Source organism: Ranitomeya variabilis, chromosome 1 (assembly GCF_051348905.1).
Source record: "Ranitomeya variabilis isolate aRanVar5 chromosome 1, aRanVar5.hap1, whole genome shotgun sequence".
In the NCBI taxonomy this organism is placed as follows: Eukaryota; Metazoa; Chordata; class Amphibia; order Anura; family Dendrobatidae; genus Ranitomeya; species Ranitomeya variabilis.
Window position 1 is genome coordinate 12,827,904 of NC_135232.1, and position 18,378 is coordinate 12,846,281.

The window sequence follows — 18,378 nt, forward strand, 5'->3', positions numbered from 1 at the left end:
TTTTTTAATTTAAATAATATATTGGGGAAAATAAGTATTTGATACTCTGCCAATTTTGCAAGTTTTCCCACCTACAAAAAATGGAGAGGTCTCTAATTTTTATCGTAGGTACACTTCACCTGTGAGAGACAGAATCTCAAAAAAATCCACAAAATCACATTGTATGATTTTTCCATATTTAATGCATTAAAATGCAATTTAATTAAGTATTTGATCGCCGATGAATCAGCGGGAATTCCGACCTGTTAGTTTTTCTGTAAGAAGCCTCCTACTCTGCACTCATTACCTGTATTAATTGCACCTGTTTGACCTCATTACCTGTATAAAAGACACCTGTCCACACACTCAATCATACTCCAACCTCTCCACCATGGCCAATACCAAAGAGCTGTCTAAGGACCCCAGGGACCAAATTGTAGGCCTGTACAAGGCTGGCATGGGCTACAGGACAATAGGCAAGCAGCTTGGTGAGAGGCAACAACTGTTGGCACAATTATTAGAAAAGGGAAGAAACACAAGATGACTTTCGATCTTCCTCCCTCGATCTGGGGCTCCATGCAAGACCTCGCCTCGTGGGGTAATGATGATTCTGGAGTAAGGTCAGGAATCAGCCCAGAACTAAAGTTCACCTGGTCAATGACATGAAGAGAGCTAGGACCAGAGTCTCAAACATTAACGTTAGTAACACACTCCGCTTTTATGGATTAAAATCCTGCAGGACACACAAGGTCCCCCAGCTCACACCATCACATGTCCGGGACTGTTTAACCCTTTTCTACCATTGGACGTACTATTCCATCCATGTGGGGTGGGCCCTACTTCCCATGGACGGAATAGTACGTCCAGCGCGATCAGCCGTGCTCACGGGAGGAGCGCGGCCAATTGTGGCCGGGTGTCAGCTGACTATCGCAGCTGACATCAGGCACGATGTGCCAGGAGTGGTTACGGCCCGCGCCTGGCACAATAACCCCCGGAACGCTGCGATCAAAGATGATTGCAGCGTTCCAGCGACACAGGGAAGCATAGCGCAGGGAGGGTGCTCCCTGCATGCTTCCCTGAGACCCTCGGAGCAACGCTTCCCGGAGACCCTGCAGGCCCGGATCCAAAATGGCCGCGGGGGGCCTTCCGGGTCCTGCAGGGAGGTGGCTTGCAAGCGCCTGCTCAGAGCAAGCGCCGGGAATCCTCCCTGCACTGCCTGTGTGATCGCTGATCTGACACAGTGCATTGCAAAGTCTGATAATATATAGTGATGTCTTCCCCTGGGGCAATGTGAAAAAGTAAAAAAAAAAATATTTACATGTGTAAAAAAAAAAAAAATCCTAAAGAAAAAAATATATATATTGTTCCAATAAATACATTTCTTTATCTAAATAAAAAAAAAAACAATAAAAGTACACGTATTTAGTATCGCCGCGTCCGTAACCTGACCTATAAAACTATCATACTAGTTAACCCCTTCAGTGAACACCGTAAAAAAAAAAAAACGAGGCAAAAAAACAACGCTTTATTATCATACCGCCGAACAAAAAGTGGAATAACACGGGATCAAAAAGACGGATATAAATAACCATGGTACCGCTGAAAACGTCATCTTGTCCTGCAAAAAACAAGCCACGATACAACATCGTCAGCAAAAAAATAAAAAAGTTATAGTCCTCAGAATAAAGCAATGCAAAAATAATTATTTTTTCTATAAAATAGTTTTAATCGTATAAAAGCGCCAAAACATAAAAAAAATATAAATGAGATATCGCTGTAATTGTACTGACCCGAAGAATAAAACTGCTTTATCCATTTTACCAAACGTGGAACGGTATAAACGCCTCCCCAAAAAGAAATTCATGAATAGCTGGTGTTTGTTCATTCTACCTCACAAAAATCAGAATAAAAAGCGATCAAAAAATGTCACGTGCCTGAAAATGTTACCAATAAAAACGTCAACTCGTCCCGCAAAAAACAAGATCTCACATGACTCTGTGGAGCAAAATATGGAAAAATTATAGCTCTCAAAATGTGGAGAAAAAACTATTAATAAAAAGTGTCTTTTAGTGTGTGACGGCTGCCAATCATAAAAATCCGCCAAAAAAACTCGCTATAAAAGTAAATCAAACCCCCCTTCATCACCCCCTTAGTTAGGGAAAAATAATAAAATTGTAAAAAATGTATTTATTTCCATTTTCCCATTAGGGTTAGGGTTGGGGCTTAAAGGGCCACTGTCACCCCCTCCAGCCGTTATAAACTAAAAGAGCCACCTTGTGCAGCAGTAATGCTGCAGTCTAACAAGGTGGCTCTTTTAGTTTTTGATTCCGTTATTCCCTCAATAAAGCGTTTTAAAATTTGCCCTAACTACCTGTCTGCAGACCTGGAGGCGGTCCGAAGCCTCCTCTGTGAATCTCCCAACGGCCGTCACTCTTCTCTTCTGGGGATGTGGTCGCCGCCCCTTCGCGCTGTTTCTTCTTAAATCCGGCGCCTGCGCTGTGCGTGCCTGCCTGGGACAGGCGCAGTCTTCATTGTCCGTCATAGGTCAGATGCAGGGTGCCTGACTGCATCTGTGCGGGCAGTGCGGCCACCCTGTTGCTGAATCCCCGCCCTGCACTGTGTTATTCATTAAGCACAGTGCGGGGCTGGGGTTCCTGGGCATGCGCACTGCGCTGTTCAGACGCTCCCCCGGTCCCCCGCCTTCCAGCGTTGCCGTAATATACAGGTTTCCTTGCCAGCGTTTGGAATGAAGCAGCCGCAAATAACAAACGCTGGAAGGCGGAGGAGCGTCGGAGCTGGGGGAGCGTCTGAACAGCGCAGTGCGCATGCCCAGGAACCCCAGCCCTGCACTGTGCATAATGAATAACACAGTGCGGGGCGGGGATTCAGCAACAGGGTGGCCGCACTACCCGCACAGGCGCAGTCAGGCACCCTGCATCTGACCTATGACGGACAATGAAGACTGCGCCTGTCCCAGGCAGGCACGCACAGCACAGGCGCCGGATTTAAGAAGAAACAGCGCGAAGGGGGCGGCAACCACATCCCCAGAAGAGAAGAGTGACGGCCGTTGGGAGATTCACAGAGGAGGCTTCGGACCGCCTACAGGTCTGCAGACAGGTAGTTAGGGCAAATTTTAAAACGCTTTATTGAGGGAATAACGGAATCAAAAACTAAAACAGCCACCTTGTTAGACTGCAGCATTACTGCTGCACAAGGTGGCTCTTTTAGTTTATAACGGCTGGAGGGGGTGACAGTGGCCCTTTAAGTTAGGGTAGGGGCTAAAGTTAGGGTAATGGCTACAGTAAGAGTTGGGGCTAAAGTTAGGGTTGGGGCTAAAGTTAGGGTTTGGATTACATTTACGGTTGGGATTAGAGTTGGGATTAGGGTTAGGGGTGTGGTTAGGGTTGGGATTAGGGTTACGGGTGTGTTTGGGTTATGGTTTCAGTTAGAATTGGGGGTTTCCACTGTTTAGGCACATTAGGGGCTCTCCAAATGCGACATGGCGTCCGATCTCAATTCCAGCCAATTCTGCGTTGAAAAAGTAAAACAGTGCTCCTTCCCTTCAGAGCTCTCCCGTACGCCCAAACAGGGGTTTACCCCAACATATGGGGTATCAGTGTACTCAGGACAAATTGGACAGCAACTTTTGGGGTCCAATTTCAACTGTTACCCTTGGGAAAATACAAAACCGGGGGCTAAAATATAATTTGTGTGGAAAAAAAAAAGGATTTTTTATTTTCACGGCTCTTTGTTATAAACTGTAGTGAAACACTTGGGGGTTCAAAGTTCTCACAACACATCTAGATATGTTCCTTGGGGGGTCTAGTTTCCAATATGGGGTCACTTGTGGGGGGTTTCTACTGTTAAGGTACATCAGGGGCTCTACAAATGCAACGTAACACCTGCAGACCAATCCATCTAAGTCTGCATTCCAAACGAAGCTCCTTCCCTTCCGAGCTCTGCCATGCGCCCAAACGGTGGTTCCCCCACATATTGGGTATCGGCGTACTCAGGACAAATTGGACAACAACGTTTGGTGTCCAATTTCTCCTGTTACCCTTGGGAAAATACAAAACTGGGGGATAAAAAATAATTTCTGTGGAAAAACATATGATTTTTTATTTTCACGGCTCTTCGTTATAAACTGTAGTGAAACCCTTGGGGGCTCAAAGTGCTCACTACACATCTGGATAAGTTCTTTAGGGGGTCTAGTTTCCAAAATGGTATCATTTGTGGGGGGTTTCAGTGTTTAGGCACATGAGGGGCTCTCCAAACGCAACATGGCGTCCCATCTCAAGTCCAGTCAATTTTGCATTGAAAAGTCAAACAGCGCTCCTTCCCTTCCGAGCCCTGCCATGTGCCCAAACAGTGGTTTACCCCCACATATGGGGTATCAGCATACTCAGGACAAATTGCACAACTTTTGGGGTCCATTTTCTTCTGTTACCCTTGGTAAAATAAAAAATTGGGGACGAAAAGATCATTTTTGTGAAAAAATATGATTTTTTATTATTACAGCTCTACATTATAAACTTCTGTGAAGCACTTGGTGGGTCAAAGTGCTCACCACACATCTAGATAAGTTCCTTATGGGGTCTACTTTCCAAAATGGTGTCATTTGTGGGGTGTTTCAATGTTTAGGCACATCAGGGGCTCTCCAAACGCGACATGGCGTCCTATCTCAATTCCAGTCAATTTTGCATTGAAAAGTCAAATGGCGCTCCTTCCCTTCTGAGCTCTGCCATGCGCCCAAACAGTTGTTTACCCCCACATATGGGGTAGCAGCATACTCAGAACAAATTGTACGACAACCTTTGTGGTCCAATTTCTCCTGTTACTCTTAGTACAATAAAACAAATTGGAGCTAAAGTAAATTTTTTGTGAAAAAAAGTTAAAAGTTCGGTTTTTCTTAAACATTCCAATAATTCCTGTGAAACACCTGAAGGGTTAATAAACTTCTTGAATGTGGTTTTGAGCACCTGGAGGGGTGCAGTTTTTAGAATGGTGTCACACTTGGGCATTTTCTATCATATAGACCCCTCAAAGTGACTTCAAATGTGATGTAATCCCTAAAAAAAAATTGGTGTTGTAAAAATGAGAAATTGCTGGTCAACTTTTAACCCTTAAAACTCCCTAACAAAAAAAAAAACTTTGGTTCTAAAATTGTGCTGATGTAAAGTAAACATGTGGGAAATGTTACTCATTAAGTATTTTGTGTGACATAACTCTGTGATTTAAGGGCATAAAAATTCAAATTTGGAAAATTGCGAAATTTTCAAAATTTTCGCCAAATTTCCATTTTTTTTCACAAATAAACGCAGGTAATATCAAATAAATTTTACCACTATCATGAAGTACAATATGTCACGAGAAAACATTGTCAAAATCACTGGGATCCGTTGAAGCGTTCCAGAGTTATAACCTCATAAAGGGACAGTGGTCAGAATTGTAAAAATTGGCCCGGTCATTAACGTGCAAACCACCCTTGGGGGTAAAGGGGTTAAACATGACCAATGACCATCTGGATGATCCAGTGGAGGCATGGGAGAAGGTCATGTGGTCAGATGAGACAAAATAGAGCTTTCTAGTTTCAACTCCACTCGCCGTGTTTGGAGGAAAAAGAAGGATAAGTACAACCCCAAGAACACCATCCCAACTGTAAAGTGTTGTGAATTTGCTTTTTGGCTCCCTCTAGTGGTTACTAGTGATTTGACTCTGGGTATGTCAGTCATCCCTTGTATGCTCACCTGGGCCGTTAGTTCAGGGGTGTTGCTATATAAGCTCCCTGGACCTTCAGTTCAATGCCTGGCAACGTTGTAATCAGAGCTAATCTGTTGTGCTCTTGTCTACTGATCCTGGTTCCTGCTAAATTAAGCTAAGTCTGCTTTCTTGCTTTTTGCTATTTGTTTTTGTTTGCATTTTTGTCCAGTTTGTACATAATCTGTATCCTAACCTTGCTGGAAGCTCTAGGGAGGCTGGAGTTCTCCCCCCGGGCCGTTAGACGGTTCGGGGGTTCTTGAATTTCCAGTGTGGAATTTTGATAGGGTTTTCGTTGACCATATAAGTTATCTTACTACATTCTGCTATTAGTAAGTGGGCCTCTCTTTGCTAAACCTAGTTCATCTCTGTGTTTGTCATTTCCTCTTACCTCACCGTTATTATTTGTGGGGGGCTTGTATCCAACTTTTGGGGTCTATTATCTGGAGGCAAGAGAGGTCTTTGTTTTCCTCTTCTAGGGGTAGTTAGTCCTCCGGCTGGCGCGAGACATCTAGCGACCAACGTAGGCATGTTCCCCGGCTACTTCTAGTGTTGGCGTTAGGAGTAGATATATGGTCAACCCAGTTACCACTGCCCTATGAGCTGGATTTTTGTACTTTGCAGACTTGCTGATATCTCTGAGACCCTCGCCATTGGGGTCATAACAGTTTGCCAGGCCAGTATTGAATGTTAAATGCATTGCAGAAGCGGGATTATAAGAAAGAAAATTCTGAGTTTTTTTTTCTTTTTCTCATTTTTTTTTTTCTTTTCCCCTTTACCTCTGAGTGGCTTGTGTTTGCTGCAGACATGAATGTCCAGACCTTGATTACAGGTGTGGACCAGCTTACTGCTCGTGTGCAGGGCATACAAGATTATGTTATCAGAAATCCTATGTCAGAACCTAAGATACCGATTCCTGAACTGTTTTCCGGAGACCGATTTAAATTTAGAAATTTCAGGAATAATTGTAAATTGTTTTTGTCCCTGAGACCCTGTTCATCTGGAGACTCCGCTCAGCAAGTGAAAATTGTTATTTCTTTTTTACGGGGCGACCCTCAGGATTGGGCCTTCTCGCTGGCGCCAGGAGATCCGGCATTGGCTGATATTGATGCGTTTTTTCTGGCGCTCGGTTTGCTTTATTAGGAACCCAATCTTGAGATTCAGGCAGAAAAAGCCTTGCTGGCTATGTCTCAGGGCCAGGACGAGGCTGAAGTGTATTGCCAAAAATTTCGGAAATGGTCCGTGCTGACCCAGTGGAACGAGTGTGCATTGGCTGCAAATTTCAGAAATGGCCTTTCTGAAGCCATTAAGAATGCGATGGTGGGTTTTCCCATTCCCACAGGTCTGAATGATTCCATGGCCCTGGCAATTCAAATTGACCGGCGGTTGCGGGAGCGCAAAAACGCAAATTCCCTCATGGTGTTGTCTGAACAGACACCTGATTTAATGCAATGTGATAGAATCCTGACTAGAAATGAGCGGAAAATTCATAGACGCCAGAATGGCTTGTGTTACTACTGTGGTGATTCTACACATGTTATCTCAGCATGCTCTAAACGTCTTACTAGGGTTGTTAGTCCTGTCGCCATTGGTAATTTGCAACCTAAATTTATTCTGTCTGTAACTTTGATTTGCTCACTGTCATCGTATCCTGTCATGGCGTTTGTAGACTCAGGTGCTGCCCTGAGTCTGATGGATCTGTCATTTGCCAAGCGCTGCGGTTTTGTTCTGGAGCCATTAGAAAATCCTATCCCTCTTAGGGGTATTGATGCTACGCCTTTGGCAAAAAATAAACCGCAGTTTTGGACACAGGTTACCATGTGCATGACTCCCGAACATCGGGAGGTGATACGTTTTCTTGTTCTGCATAAGATGCATGATTTGGTTGTTTTGGGTTTGCCATGGTTACAGACCCATAATCCAGTCTTGGACTGGAAGGCAATGTCGGTGTCAAGTTGGGGCTGCCATGGAATTCATGGAGATTCCCTGCCCTTGTCTATTGCTTCTTCTACGCCTTCGGAAGTTCCGGCGTATTTGTCTGATTATCAGGATGTCTTCAGCGAGTCTAAGTCCAGTGCACTGCCTCCTCATAGGGAATGTGACTGTGCAATAGATTTGATTCCTGGCAGTAAGTTTCCTAAGGGGAGACTGTTTAATTTGTCGATACCTGAACATACCGCGATGCGTTCATATATCAAGGAGTCTCTTGAGAAGGGGCATATCCGTCCTTCTTCTTCCCCTCTTGGTGCGGGATTCTTTTTTGTGGCCAAAAAGGACGGATCTTTGAGGCCTTGTATTGACTATCGGCTTTTAAACAAGATCACTGTCAAATTTCAGTATCCTTTGCCGCTGTTGTCAGACTTGTTTGCCCGGATTAAAGGTGCCAAGTGGTTCACCAGGATGGACCTTCGTGGTGCGTACAACCTTGTGCATATTAAGCAAGGCAATGAATGGAAAACCGCATTCAATACGCCCGAAGGTCATTTTGAGTACTAGGTGATGCCATTTGGGCTCTCTAATGCACCTTCAGTTTTTCAGTCCTTCATGCATGACATTTTCCGGAAGTATCTGGATACATTTTTGATTGTTTATCTGGATGATATTCTGTTTTTTTCTGATGATTGGGACTCGCATGTGGAGCAGGTCAGGATGGTTTTTAAGATTTTGCGTGAAAATTCTTTGTTTGTTAAAGGCTCAAAGTGTCTCTTTGGTGTACAGAGGGTTCCCTTTTTGGGGTTCATTTTTTCCCCTTCTGCTGTGGAGATGGACCCAGTCAAGGTCCGAGCTATTCATGATTGGACTCAACCCTCGTCAGTTAAGAGTCTTCAGAAGTTCTTGGGTTTTGCTAACTTCTACCGTCGTTTTATCGCAAATTTTTCTAGCGTTGTTAAACCATTGACGGATATGACCAAGAAAGGCTCTGATGTAGCTAACTGGGCTCCTGCTGCCGTGGAGGCTTTCCAGGAGTTGAAACGCCGGTTTACTTCGGCGCCTGTTTTGTGCCAACCTGACACCTCACTTCCCTTTCAGGTGGAGGTGGATGCTTCGGAGATTGGGGCAGGGGCCGTTTTGTCGCAGAGAGGCCCTGGTTGCTCTACTATGAGACCTTGTGCCTTTTTCTCCAGGAAGTTTTCGCCGGCAGAGCGAAATTATGATGTGGGCAATCGGGAGTTGTTGGCCATGAAGTGGGCATTTGAGGAGTGGCGTCATTGGCTCGAGGGTGCTAAGCATCGTGTGGTGGTCTTGACTGATCACAAAAATCTGATGTATCTCGAGTCTGCTAAACGCCTGAATCCTAGACAGGCCCGCTGGTCATTGTTTTTCTCCCGTTTTGACTTTGTGGTCTCGTATTTACCAGGTTCTAAGAATGTGAAGGCCGATGCTCTGTCTAGGAGCTTTGTGCCTGATGCTCCTGGAGTCGCTGAACCTGTGGGTATTCTTAAGGAAGGAGTTATTTTGTCAGCTATTTCTCCTGATCTGCGGCGTGTGTTGCAGAGATTTCAGGCTGGTAGGCCTGACTCTTGTCCACCTGACAGATTGTTTGTGCCTGCTAAATGGACCAGCAGAGTCATTTCCGAGGTTCATTCCTCAGTGTTGGCAGGGCACCCGGGAATTTTTGGCACCAGAGATCTGGTGGCCAGGTCCTTTTGGTGGCCTTCCTTGTCAAGGGATGTGCGGTCATTTGTGCAGTCCTGTGGAACTTGTGCTCGAGCTAAGCCTTGCTGTTCTCGTGCCAGCGGGTTGCTCTTGCCCTTGCCTGTCCCGAAGAGACCTTGGACACACATCTCTATGGATTTCATTTCTGATCTTCCGGTGTCTCAGGGCATGTCTGTCATCTGGGTGATATGTGATCGTTTCTCCAAAATGGTCCATTTGGTTCCTTTACCTAAGCTGCCCTCCTCTTCTGATCTGGTTCCTGTGTTCTTCCAGAACGTGGTTCGTTTGCACGGCATTCCTGAGAATATTGTGTCGGACAGAGGATCCCAGTTTGTTTCCAGGTTCTGGCGATCCTTTTGTGGTAGGATGGGCATTGATTTGTCGTTTTCGTCCGCTTTTCATCCCCAGACTAACGGACAAACGGAGCGAACTAATCAGACTCTGGAGGCTTATTTGAGGTGTTTTGTCTCTTCTGATCAGGATGATTGGGTGACCTTCTTGCCGTTGGCTGAATTTGCCCTTAATAATCGGGCTAGTTCCGCCACCTTGGTTTCGCCATTTTTCTGCAACTCTGGTTTCCATCCTCGTTTTTCCTCGGGACATGTGGAGCCTTCTGACTGTCCTGGGGTGGATTCTGTGGTGGATAGGTTGCAGCGGATCTGGAGTCATGTGGTGGACAACTTGAAGTTGTCACAGGAGAAGGCTCAGCGTTTTGCCAACCGCCGCCGCGGTGTGGGTCCCCGACTTCGCGTTGGGGATTTGGTATGGCTGTCTTCTCGATTTGTTCCTATGAAGGTCTCCTCTCCCAAATTTAAGCCTCGCTTCATTGGTCCTTACAAGATTTTGGAAATCCTTAATCCTGTATCCTTTCGCCTGGATCTTCCAGTGTCGTTTGCCATTCACAACGTATTTCATAGGTCCTTGTTGCGGCGGTACGTTGTGCCTGTGGTCCCTTCTGCGGAGCCTCCTGCTCCGGTGTTGGTTGAGGGCGAGTTGGAGTACGTGGTGGAGAAGATCTTAGATTCTCGTCTCTCCAGGCGGAGGCTTCAGTACCTGGTCAAGTGGAAGGGCTATGGTCAGGAGGATAATTCCTGGGTGGTCGCCTCTGATGTGCATGCGGCCGATTTGGTTCGTGCCTTTCACGCCGCTCATCCTGATCGCCCTGGTGGTCTTGGTGAGGGTTCGGTGACCCCTCACTAAGGGGGGGTACTGTTGTGAATTTGCTTTTTGGCTCCCTCTAGTGGTTACTAGTGATTTGACTCTGGGTATGTCAGTCATCCCTTGTATGCTCACCTGGGCCGTTAGTTCAGGGGTGTTGCTATATAAGCTCCCTGGACCTTCAGTTCAATGCCTGGCAACGTTGTAATCAGAGCTAATCTGTTGTGCTCTTGTCTACTGATCCTGGTTCCTGCTAGATTAAGCTAAGTCTGCTTTCTTGCTTTTTGCTATTTGTTTTTGTTTGCATTTTTGTCCAGCTTGTACATAATCTGTATCCTATCCTTGCTGGAAGCTCTAGGGAGGCTGGAGTTCTCCCCCCGGGCCGTTAGACGGTTCGGGGGTTCTTGAATTTCCAGTGTGGAATTTTGATAGGGTTTTCGTTGACCATATAAGTTATCTTACTACATTCTGCTATTAGTAAGTGGGCCTCTCTTTGCTAAACCTAGTTCATCTCTGTGTTTGTCATTTCCTCTTACCTCACCGTTATTATTTGTGGGGGGCTTGTATCCAACTTTTGGGGTCTATTATCTGGAGGCAAGAGAGGTCTTTGTTTTCCTCTTCTAGGGGTAGTTAGTCCTCCGGCTGGCGCGAGACATCTAGCGACCAACGTAGGCATGTTCCCCGGCTACTTCTAGTGTTGGCGTTAGGAGTAGATATATGGTCAACCCAGTTACCACTGCCCTATGAGCTGGATTTTTGTACTTCGCAGACTTACTTGTTCCTCTGAGACCCTCGCCATTGGGGTCATAACAGTAAAGCATGGTGGAGGAAACATCATACTTTGGGGGTGCTTTTATACAAAAGGAGACAGCACGACTGCATTATATGGAAGGAAGGATGGATGGGGTCATGTATCGTGAGATTTTGGCCAACAATCTCCTTCCCTCACTTAGAGCATTGAAAATGGGTCATGGCTGGGTCTTCCAGACAATGACCAGAAAAACACAGCCAAAGTAACTAAGGAGTGGCTCCGTAAGAATCATTACAAGGTCCTGGAGTGGCCTAGCCAGTCTCCAGACCTGAATCCAATAGGAAATCTTTGGAGGAGCTGAAGCTCAATGTTGCCCAGTGACAGCCCCAAAACCTGAAAGATCTGGAGTGGATCTTTTGCAAACAAAAGGTCTCTGGACCAAATATTCCGTTTTGTTTTCTATTAACGCAGTATCTATGCTGCATGTGAATTTGGCCTAATTTACACCAAAACCTGAGTAATTTTGCGCAGTTCTGTCATACAGATTTTCTTATGGCTTTCTTTGAATTTTATGAGGAGATTTTTCACAACACATCCTGTGCTTATAAAAGTTTCTTATGAACGATTCCACCATAAAGTTCTCTTAGCTTAAAGACAAGGGGCAAAAGAGGAGGGCTCTGGAATTATTGAGGGCTCCAGAATTATCCAGAGCTCTGCAATCATGAAGTGCTTGTGAATCAGTCAGGGCTATGGAATGATCCAAGGCTCCGGAAATATCGAGGGCTCCGGAATTATCCAGGGCTCTGGAATCATCAAGGGCTTGCGAATCATCCAGGGCTATGGAATGATCCAAGGCTCCGGAATTATCGAGGGCTCCAGAATTATCGAGGGCTCTGGAATCATCAAGGGCTATTTAATCATCCATGGTTCCGGAATCACCCAAGGCTCTGGAATTATTGAGGGCTCTGGAATAATTTTTATTGCACGTTATGGGGGCAGGAAGTGAAGGTGAAAAGCCCCAGGGGATGAAAGAAACAAGTGAGCGAGGCAGGGGGGTTAACCCTTAATTGCCTTTTAGCACAGATAATCCAAGATGGGAGCTGAGGGCTTACAAAATTCAAGGGCTGAGGAGACAAGGGTACCAGTGGAGACCACATATTGTGGACATGAGTAGGTGGTGCTATTGAGCAGGGATTGATCAGAAATACTCAGGAGATAAAGTATAAAGCTTATGCGATCAGCCTGAGCCACATGGAGAACTTGGCAGCTGCTCTCTGAGTCCGCCATCTGAGCCATGATCCTACGGTTAGGGTGTTAGCTAACAGTGTCACCTCCGCAGCACATCTCAGCTCCGGCCAGATCTAGTGTAACTTATTAGTGGGGTCCGGCACCCACATACCAGCAGACGGCTTCCAGGTCAGGGGCAGATGCTGGGTACAAGCCACCTGCTCATTTCCTGCAATCGGCTGGACACAGAGCCGCCCATCAACTTCCTGCCCTTTCCCACCAATGAATACTAACACAAAATAAGCAACAATAAAAAAAAAAAACTTTCTAGAGACTCACTCTAGGGTAAATATCAAAGCCAACACAAGAGACAGGAATGCAAGGGGGTCTCCTAAAACGTAACATCTTGTATTACTATATAATTAAAAATATGAAAAACATAGAAAAAGAAACCAGAGTATTCCTACAAATGGTCCAGTACACACAAAGTGTAAAAATGTATAACCCTGAAAAGACAAGTTTCTAGTTTATACACTTTCTCCACTGCTTGATACATCTGCACCTGACCTGATAGTATGATTCTCGACTGTTTGGTTGTCTAAATTATCTAAATCTGTCTCTGTATTTTCTCCTAAAAATGCCGTCACTTCTGAATGCTCCTCCCCCGGTCCTGAACGGCACATAACTCAGTGTATAATAGTTGGCCAATGTCTAACTGTGTCGAGGCTCCACGATGGAACCAAACCAAGAAACCTCTCACGTACCTGTGGTAAAACCTACTGGAATCTCCTCCACCTCACTCCTACACGGCTGATCCTCACTCATCTGCTCGTCTTCTCCCGACTCATCCTCCACTTTAATTTGAGTTGTTTCTCCATCCTGTTGTAACAGTTCATCAAAAAATTGGAGAAATCGAACAGATCAATAATAAATGGACAAAATATATGGTAGCGATGACTGCAGAACCAAAAGTATCTACTGTTCCCATATACGACGCCGTCTACCTGATGATCCTCCGGGATGTTGTGATTCTCCTCCGGACAGTCCTTGGGATACAGAGGACGGGGACATCTCTCTGGTGGATTTCTCCTCCTGGATCCATCTGTGGAGACACACAGTGATGGAATACATTGTATCATATGATGATGAGATGATGGGAGTAGTAGTATGTGACCACAGAACATGACAGTCTCCCCTCCTCACCCTGCTGATCGGCCCATTCATCCATCGTCTCTCCTTCGATAACAACAACTTTTAAATCAAACAGATCTTCACCCTAAATAGATAAGTAAAATGTAAGATGAGCTCAGGTCCCATCACTTCATGGTCAGATGTTGTGGAGGCTTCAGTGTCATCTACCTGATGGTCCTCCGGGATGTTGTGATTGTCCTCTGGACAGTCCTGGGGATACAGAGGACGGGGACATCTCTCTGGTGGATTTCTCCTCCTGGATCCATCTGTGGAGACACAGACTGAATATATGACCTGCCGTGTATTTTTATGTATCAGGACCAAATAAAAACATTGTTGTCCTCACGACATGTACCAGGGTCTACAGTGAAGGCAGGGAGTAAAGGACTATGGATCTATGATAGAATTCTAACTAAATCTCCATCTTTAGGCCATGGATATGATGGAAGTGACAGAGCTGCCCAAAGTGCAGACCTCATTGACCAGGCTGCTATGGCCAGCAGGATTTTTTAAATACAGTAAATTGTAAACAAAGTTTTGGCGCCAAATTCATTAGGACGGACATTTTGTACGCCTGTCGTAATGAAGAAACATCTTACAACCGCCGCGCGCCACTGCCAGAAGGGTCAGTCCAGTCAGGTACTAGAGTACATCTCTGGCATAATTCACACCACTAAGGTGGCTTACAATTTAGATGAATTTGTTTGGCGAACCTCGCTACACCCCCTCCCGGCTCCACGCAGTTTTGAGGAGATACTCGTGTAAAAACGCCAAAACGATGCTTCATTTTTTAATAATTTCAAGATGCAAACATTGTTTAATGACATTTCAAGATGTTTTACACCAGAAAATTAAGGAAAAGACCTTGATGAATTGGGCCCTTTGAAATTCATCCCTGGTTGTGAACGTACAACCCTTGGATTCACTCCTGCCCTGAATGTCCGTCACACTCTCTGTGCAGCCTTGCAGACCCCTCTCAGCTGTGGGAACAAGACGATGACTCCTTACTGGTGAGAAGACCACCCAGACATGAAAACCACTGACACGTTGGAGAAGGCTTTACATGCCTAGAACTCTGGTAATGTACCCCAAGTACAAAGGCGTCTGAGCAACCATCAACGCTAACAAAGGTCGTGTGATAACTGGGTCACAGTGTTTACGTTACAGTGGGGGGCGCCAGGTACATGGCAGGTCCTATGGGTGTTCCCAGCATACAGAAGACCTTCTGATGTGTTTCCGGTATACTGTAAGCCATAGCACATAGCAGCCAGTGCCAGCTGGTGACCTCAGCATCGGGCGAGAAAATGCTTTAGTAAATATAAATATACATCTATACTTTTTCATACCTTTTGGTACAAGAGGCCGGAGCTCCTCCATGATGAAGTCCTTATACCGATCCTGGTGTCCTTCTAGATACTCCCACTCCTCCATGGAGAGATAGACAGCGACGTCCTGACACCTTATAGGAACCTGACAACAGTGACACCGTCATCACCCAGAATCCTCCAGTGCTGTCCTGTATAATGTCCCAGCAGTCACCTCTCCGCCCATCTCCCAGAATCCTCCAGTGCTGTATAATGTCCCAGCAGTCACCTCTCCGGTCATCACCCAGAATCCTCCAGTCCTGTATAATGTCCCAGCAGTCACCTCTCCGCTCATCACCCAGAATCCTCCACTGCTGTATAATGTCCCAGCAGTCACCTCTCCGGTCATCACCCAGAATCCTCCAGTCCTGTATAATGTCCCAGCAGTCACCTCTCTGCTCATCACCCAGAATCCTCCAGTGCCGTCCTGTATAATGTCCCAGCAGTCACCTCTCCGCCCATCTCCCAGAATCCTCCAGTGCTGTATAATGTCCCAGCAGTCACCTCTCTGCTCATCCCCCAGAATCCTCCAGTGCTGTATAATGTCCCAGCAGTCACCTCTCCGCTCATCACCCAGAATCCTCCAGTCCTGTATAATGTCCCAGCAGTCACCTCTCCGCTCATCACCCAGAATCCTCCAGTCCTGTATAATGTCCCAGCAGTCACCTCTCCGCTCATCACCCAGAATCCTGCAGTCCTGTATAATCTCCCAGCAGTCACCTCTCCGCTCATCACCCAGAATCCTCCAGTCCTGTATAATGTCCCAGCAGTCACCTCTCCGCTCAGCAGCTCAATCATCTTGTTGCTGAGCTCCAGGATCTTCTTGTTCCTCTCATGTAGCAGGGAGTGCGGGGGAGGCTCTGTGATGGGGCCCGGGCTCCGCCCTCCTGACTCCTGGAGATGGATGATGGGAGTCACACCGTCCCCCGGTGTCTTCCTCACTATTGTGTAATCCTGTGTATGGAGAGAGACACTTAGGGAGAAGATTCCTTCCCGACTCCAGATCTGACAATCAGTAGAAATCCCGGGATCAATAACCGTCTCCACTAATCTGGGGCCATAACCGGGAATATTATTCCCCTCCGGACAGACATCCCGGCCCCTCTACAGCTCTTATAGGGAATCCCCATGACAACTCCTCCGGGCAGAGAGCTCCACACAATCACTGCTCTTACAGGAAAGAATCCTCCTCTCTATTCTGGATTTCCTCCTCCCGATGTCGGACTTGTCACAGAACACAATAAAGCTGATAGAAATGTAGAGGAGTTACCTCTCCGCTCAGCAGGGAGACGATCTCCAGGGCCAAGTGGAATAATCTTCTGGTGGTCTCATCCCTGTCCTCGTCCATCCTTGGTGGGTTATTCAGGAGGAGGAGGGATGAACACTGGATCAGCTGGAGGGAGGATCTCGTCCTGCCGGCGTCTTCATGATGAAGGAGAAGATGGAAAATATAAGGGACAATATAACGTGAGATCTAGAATGCACATATCTCTATTTATATGGCTAGATAAAGGCATTGTGAGGACAAAACGTGGTGACTTTTCTGGACTAATAGAGTTACCAAAAATATAGGAAGTCTGCAGCCCTGGTTTCTGAATTACTATCACTTATTCTGAAGTGAATATGACAAAGTAACGCTCCGATCACATCTACAAGACGTCACCGAACACGACCGATGGATCCTGTAACTAAGGCTCCTATCACATCTACAAGATGTCACCGACCACGACCGATGGATCCTGTAACTAAGGCTCCGATCACATCTACAAGACGTCACCGACCACGACCGATGGATCCTGTAACTAAGGCTCCGATCACATCTACAAGACGTCACCGACCACGACCGATGGATCCTGTAACTAAGGCTCCGATCACATCTACAAGACGTCACCGACCACGACCGATGGATCCTGTAACTAAGGCTCCGATCACATCTACAAGACGTCACCGACCACGACCGATGGATCCTGTAACTAAGGCTCCGATCACATCTACAAGACGTCACCGACCACGACCGATGGATCCTGTAACTAAGGCTCCGATCACATCTACAAGACATCACCGACCACGACCGATGGATCCTGTAACTAAGGCTCCGATCACATCTACAAGACATCACCGACCACGACCGATAGATCCTGTAACTAAGGCTCCGATCACATCTACAAGACATCACCGACCACGACCGATGGATCCTGTAACTAAGGCTCCGATCACATCTACAAGACGTCACCGACCACGACCGATGGATCCTGTAACTAAGGCCCCGATCACATCTACAAGACGTCACCGACCACGACCGATGGATCCTGTAACTAAGGCTCCGATCACATCTACAAGATGTCACCGACCACGACCGATGGATCCTGTAACTAAGGCTCCGATCACATCTACAAGACGTCACCGACCACGACCGATGGATCCTGTAACTAAGGCTCCGATCACATCTACAAGACGTCACCGACCACGACCGATGGATCCTGTAACTAAGGCTCCGATCACATCTACAAGACGTCACCGACCACGACCGATGGATCCTGTAACTAAGGCTCCGATCACATCTACAAGACGTCACCGACCACGACCGATGGATCCTGTAACTAAGGCTCCGATCACATCTACAAGACGTCACCGACCACGACCGATGGATCCTGTAACTAAGGCTCCGATCACATCTACAAGACGTCACCGACCACGACCGATGGATCCTGTAACTAAGGCTCCGATCACATCTACAAGACGTCACCGACCACGACCGATGGATCCTGTAACTAAGGCTCCGATCACATCTACAAGACGTCAGTGACCGATGGATCCTGTAACTAAGGCTCCGATCACATTTTTTATGCATGGCATATACACATTATCATCGCTGTCCCCGATGCGGCTCACAATCTAGATTCCCCATCAGTCTTTGGACTGTGGGAGGAAACACACGCATACACGGGGAGCACATAGACTCCTTGCAGATGTTGTCCTTGGTGGGATTTGAACCCTGGACCCAGTGCTGCAGTGTTAACCACTGAGCCACAGTCTACAAGATGTCAACAACCACAACCGATGGATTTAAGAAAATCACAACCCCTTTAGTGTCTTCTCACCTTCAGCTTCCAGAAAACGTCTTGTTATCAGTATATATTTATGTTTCACCTATACAGAATATTCCGTGTAATGGCTGATACCAGAGAACAAAAGACATCCACAGAACACCAGGATGGATCTGCTGCACAGGAAATAGCTGTAGGACCTGCGATGACGTCACTGTCATGTGATCAGGGCATGTAGGGGCGGAGC

The 18,378-nt window shown here is 46.4% G+C and overlaps 1 protein-coding gene across 2 annotated transcripts in view; it reads right to left on the reverse strand.

The window, feature by feature from the left end:
• Window positions 1-18,378, reverse strand: part of LOC143793518 (uncharacterized) — an 89,980-nt gene that overhangs the window by 2,817 nt on the left and 68,785 nt on the right. The window contains exons 1-8 of one of the 2 annotated variants that reach the window (XM_077280555.1): window positions 18,186-18,358; window positions 16,355-16,506; window positions 15,859-16,038; window positions 15,067-15,190; window positions 13,889-13,986; window positions 13,733-13,805; window positions 13,534-13,631; window positions 13,294-13,408 (exon numbers count right to left, since the gene is read on the reverse strand). In XM_077280555.1, coding sequence (XP_077136670.1) covers window positions 13,294-13,408; window positions 13,534-13,631; window positions 13,733-13,805; window positions 13,889-13,986; window positions 15,067-15,190; window positions 15,859-16,038; window positions 16,355-16,432 — 766 coding nt within the window. In that variant the 5' untranslated portion in view covers window positions 16,433-16,506; window positions 18,186-18,358. Of the gene's footprint in view, window positions 1-13,293; window positions 13,409-13,533; window positions 13,632-13,732; window positions 13,806-13,888; window positions 13,987-15,066; window positions 15,191-15,858; window positions 16,039-16,354; window positions 16,507-18,185; window positions 18,359-18,378 lie in introns of those variants that run through there. The other variant, XM_077280554.1, reaches the window with a different exon arrangement.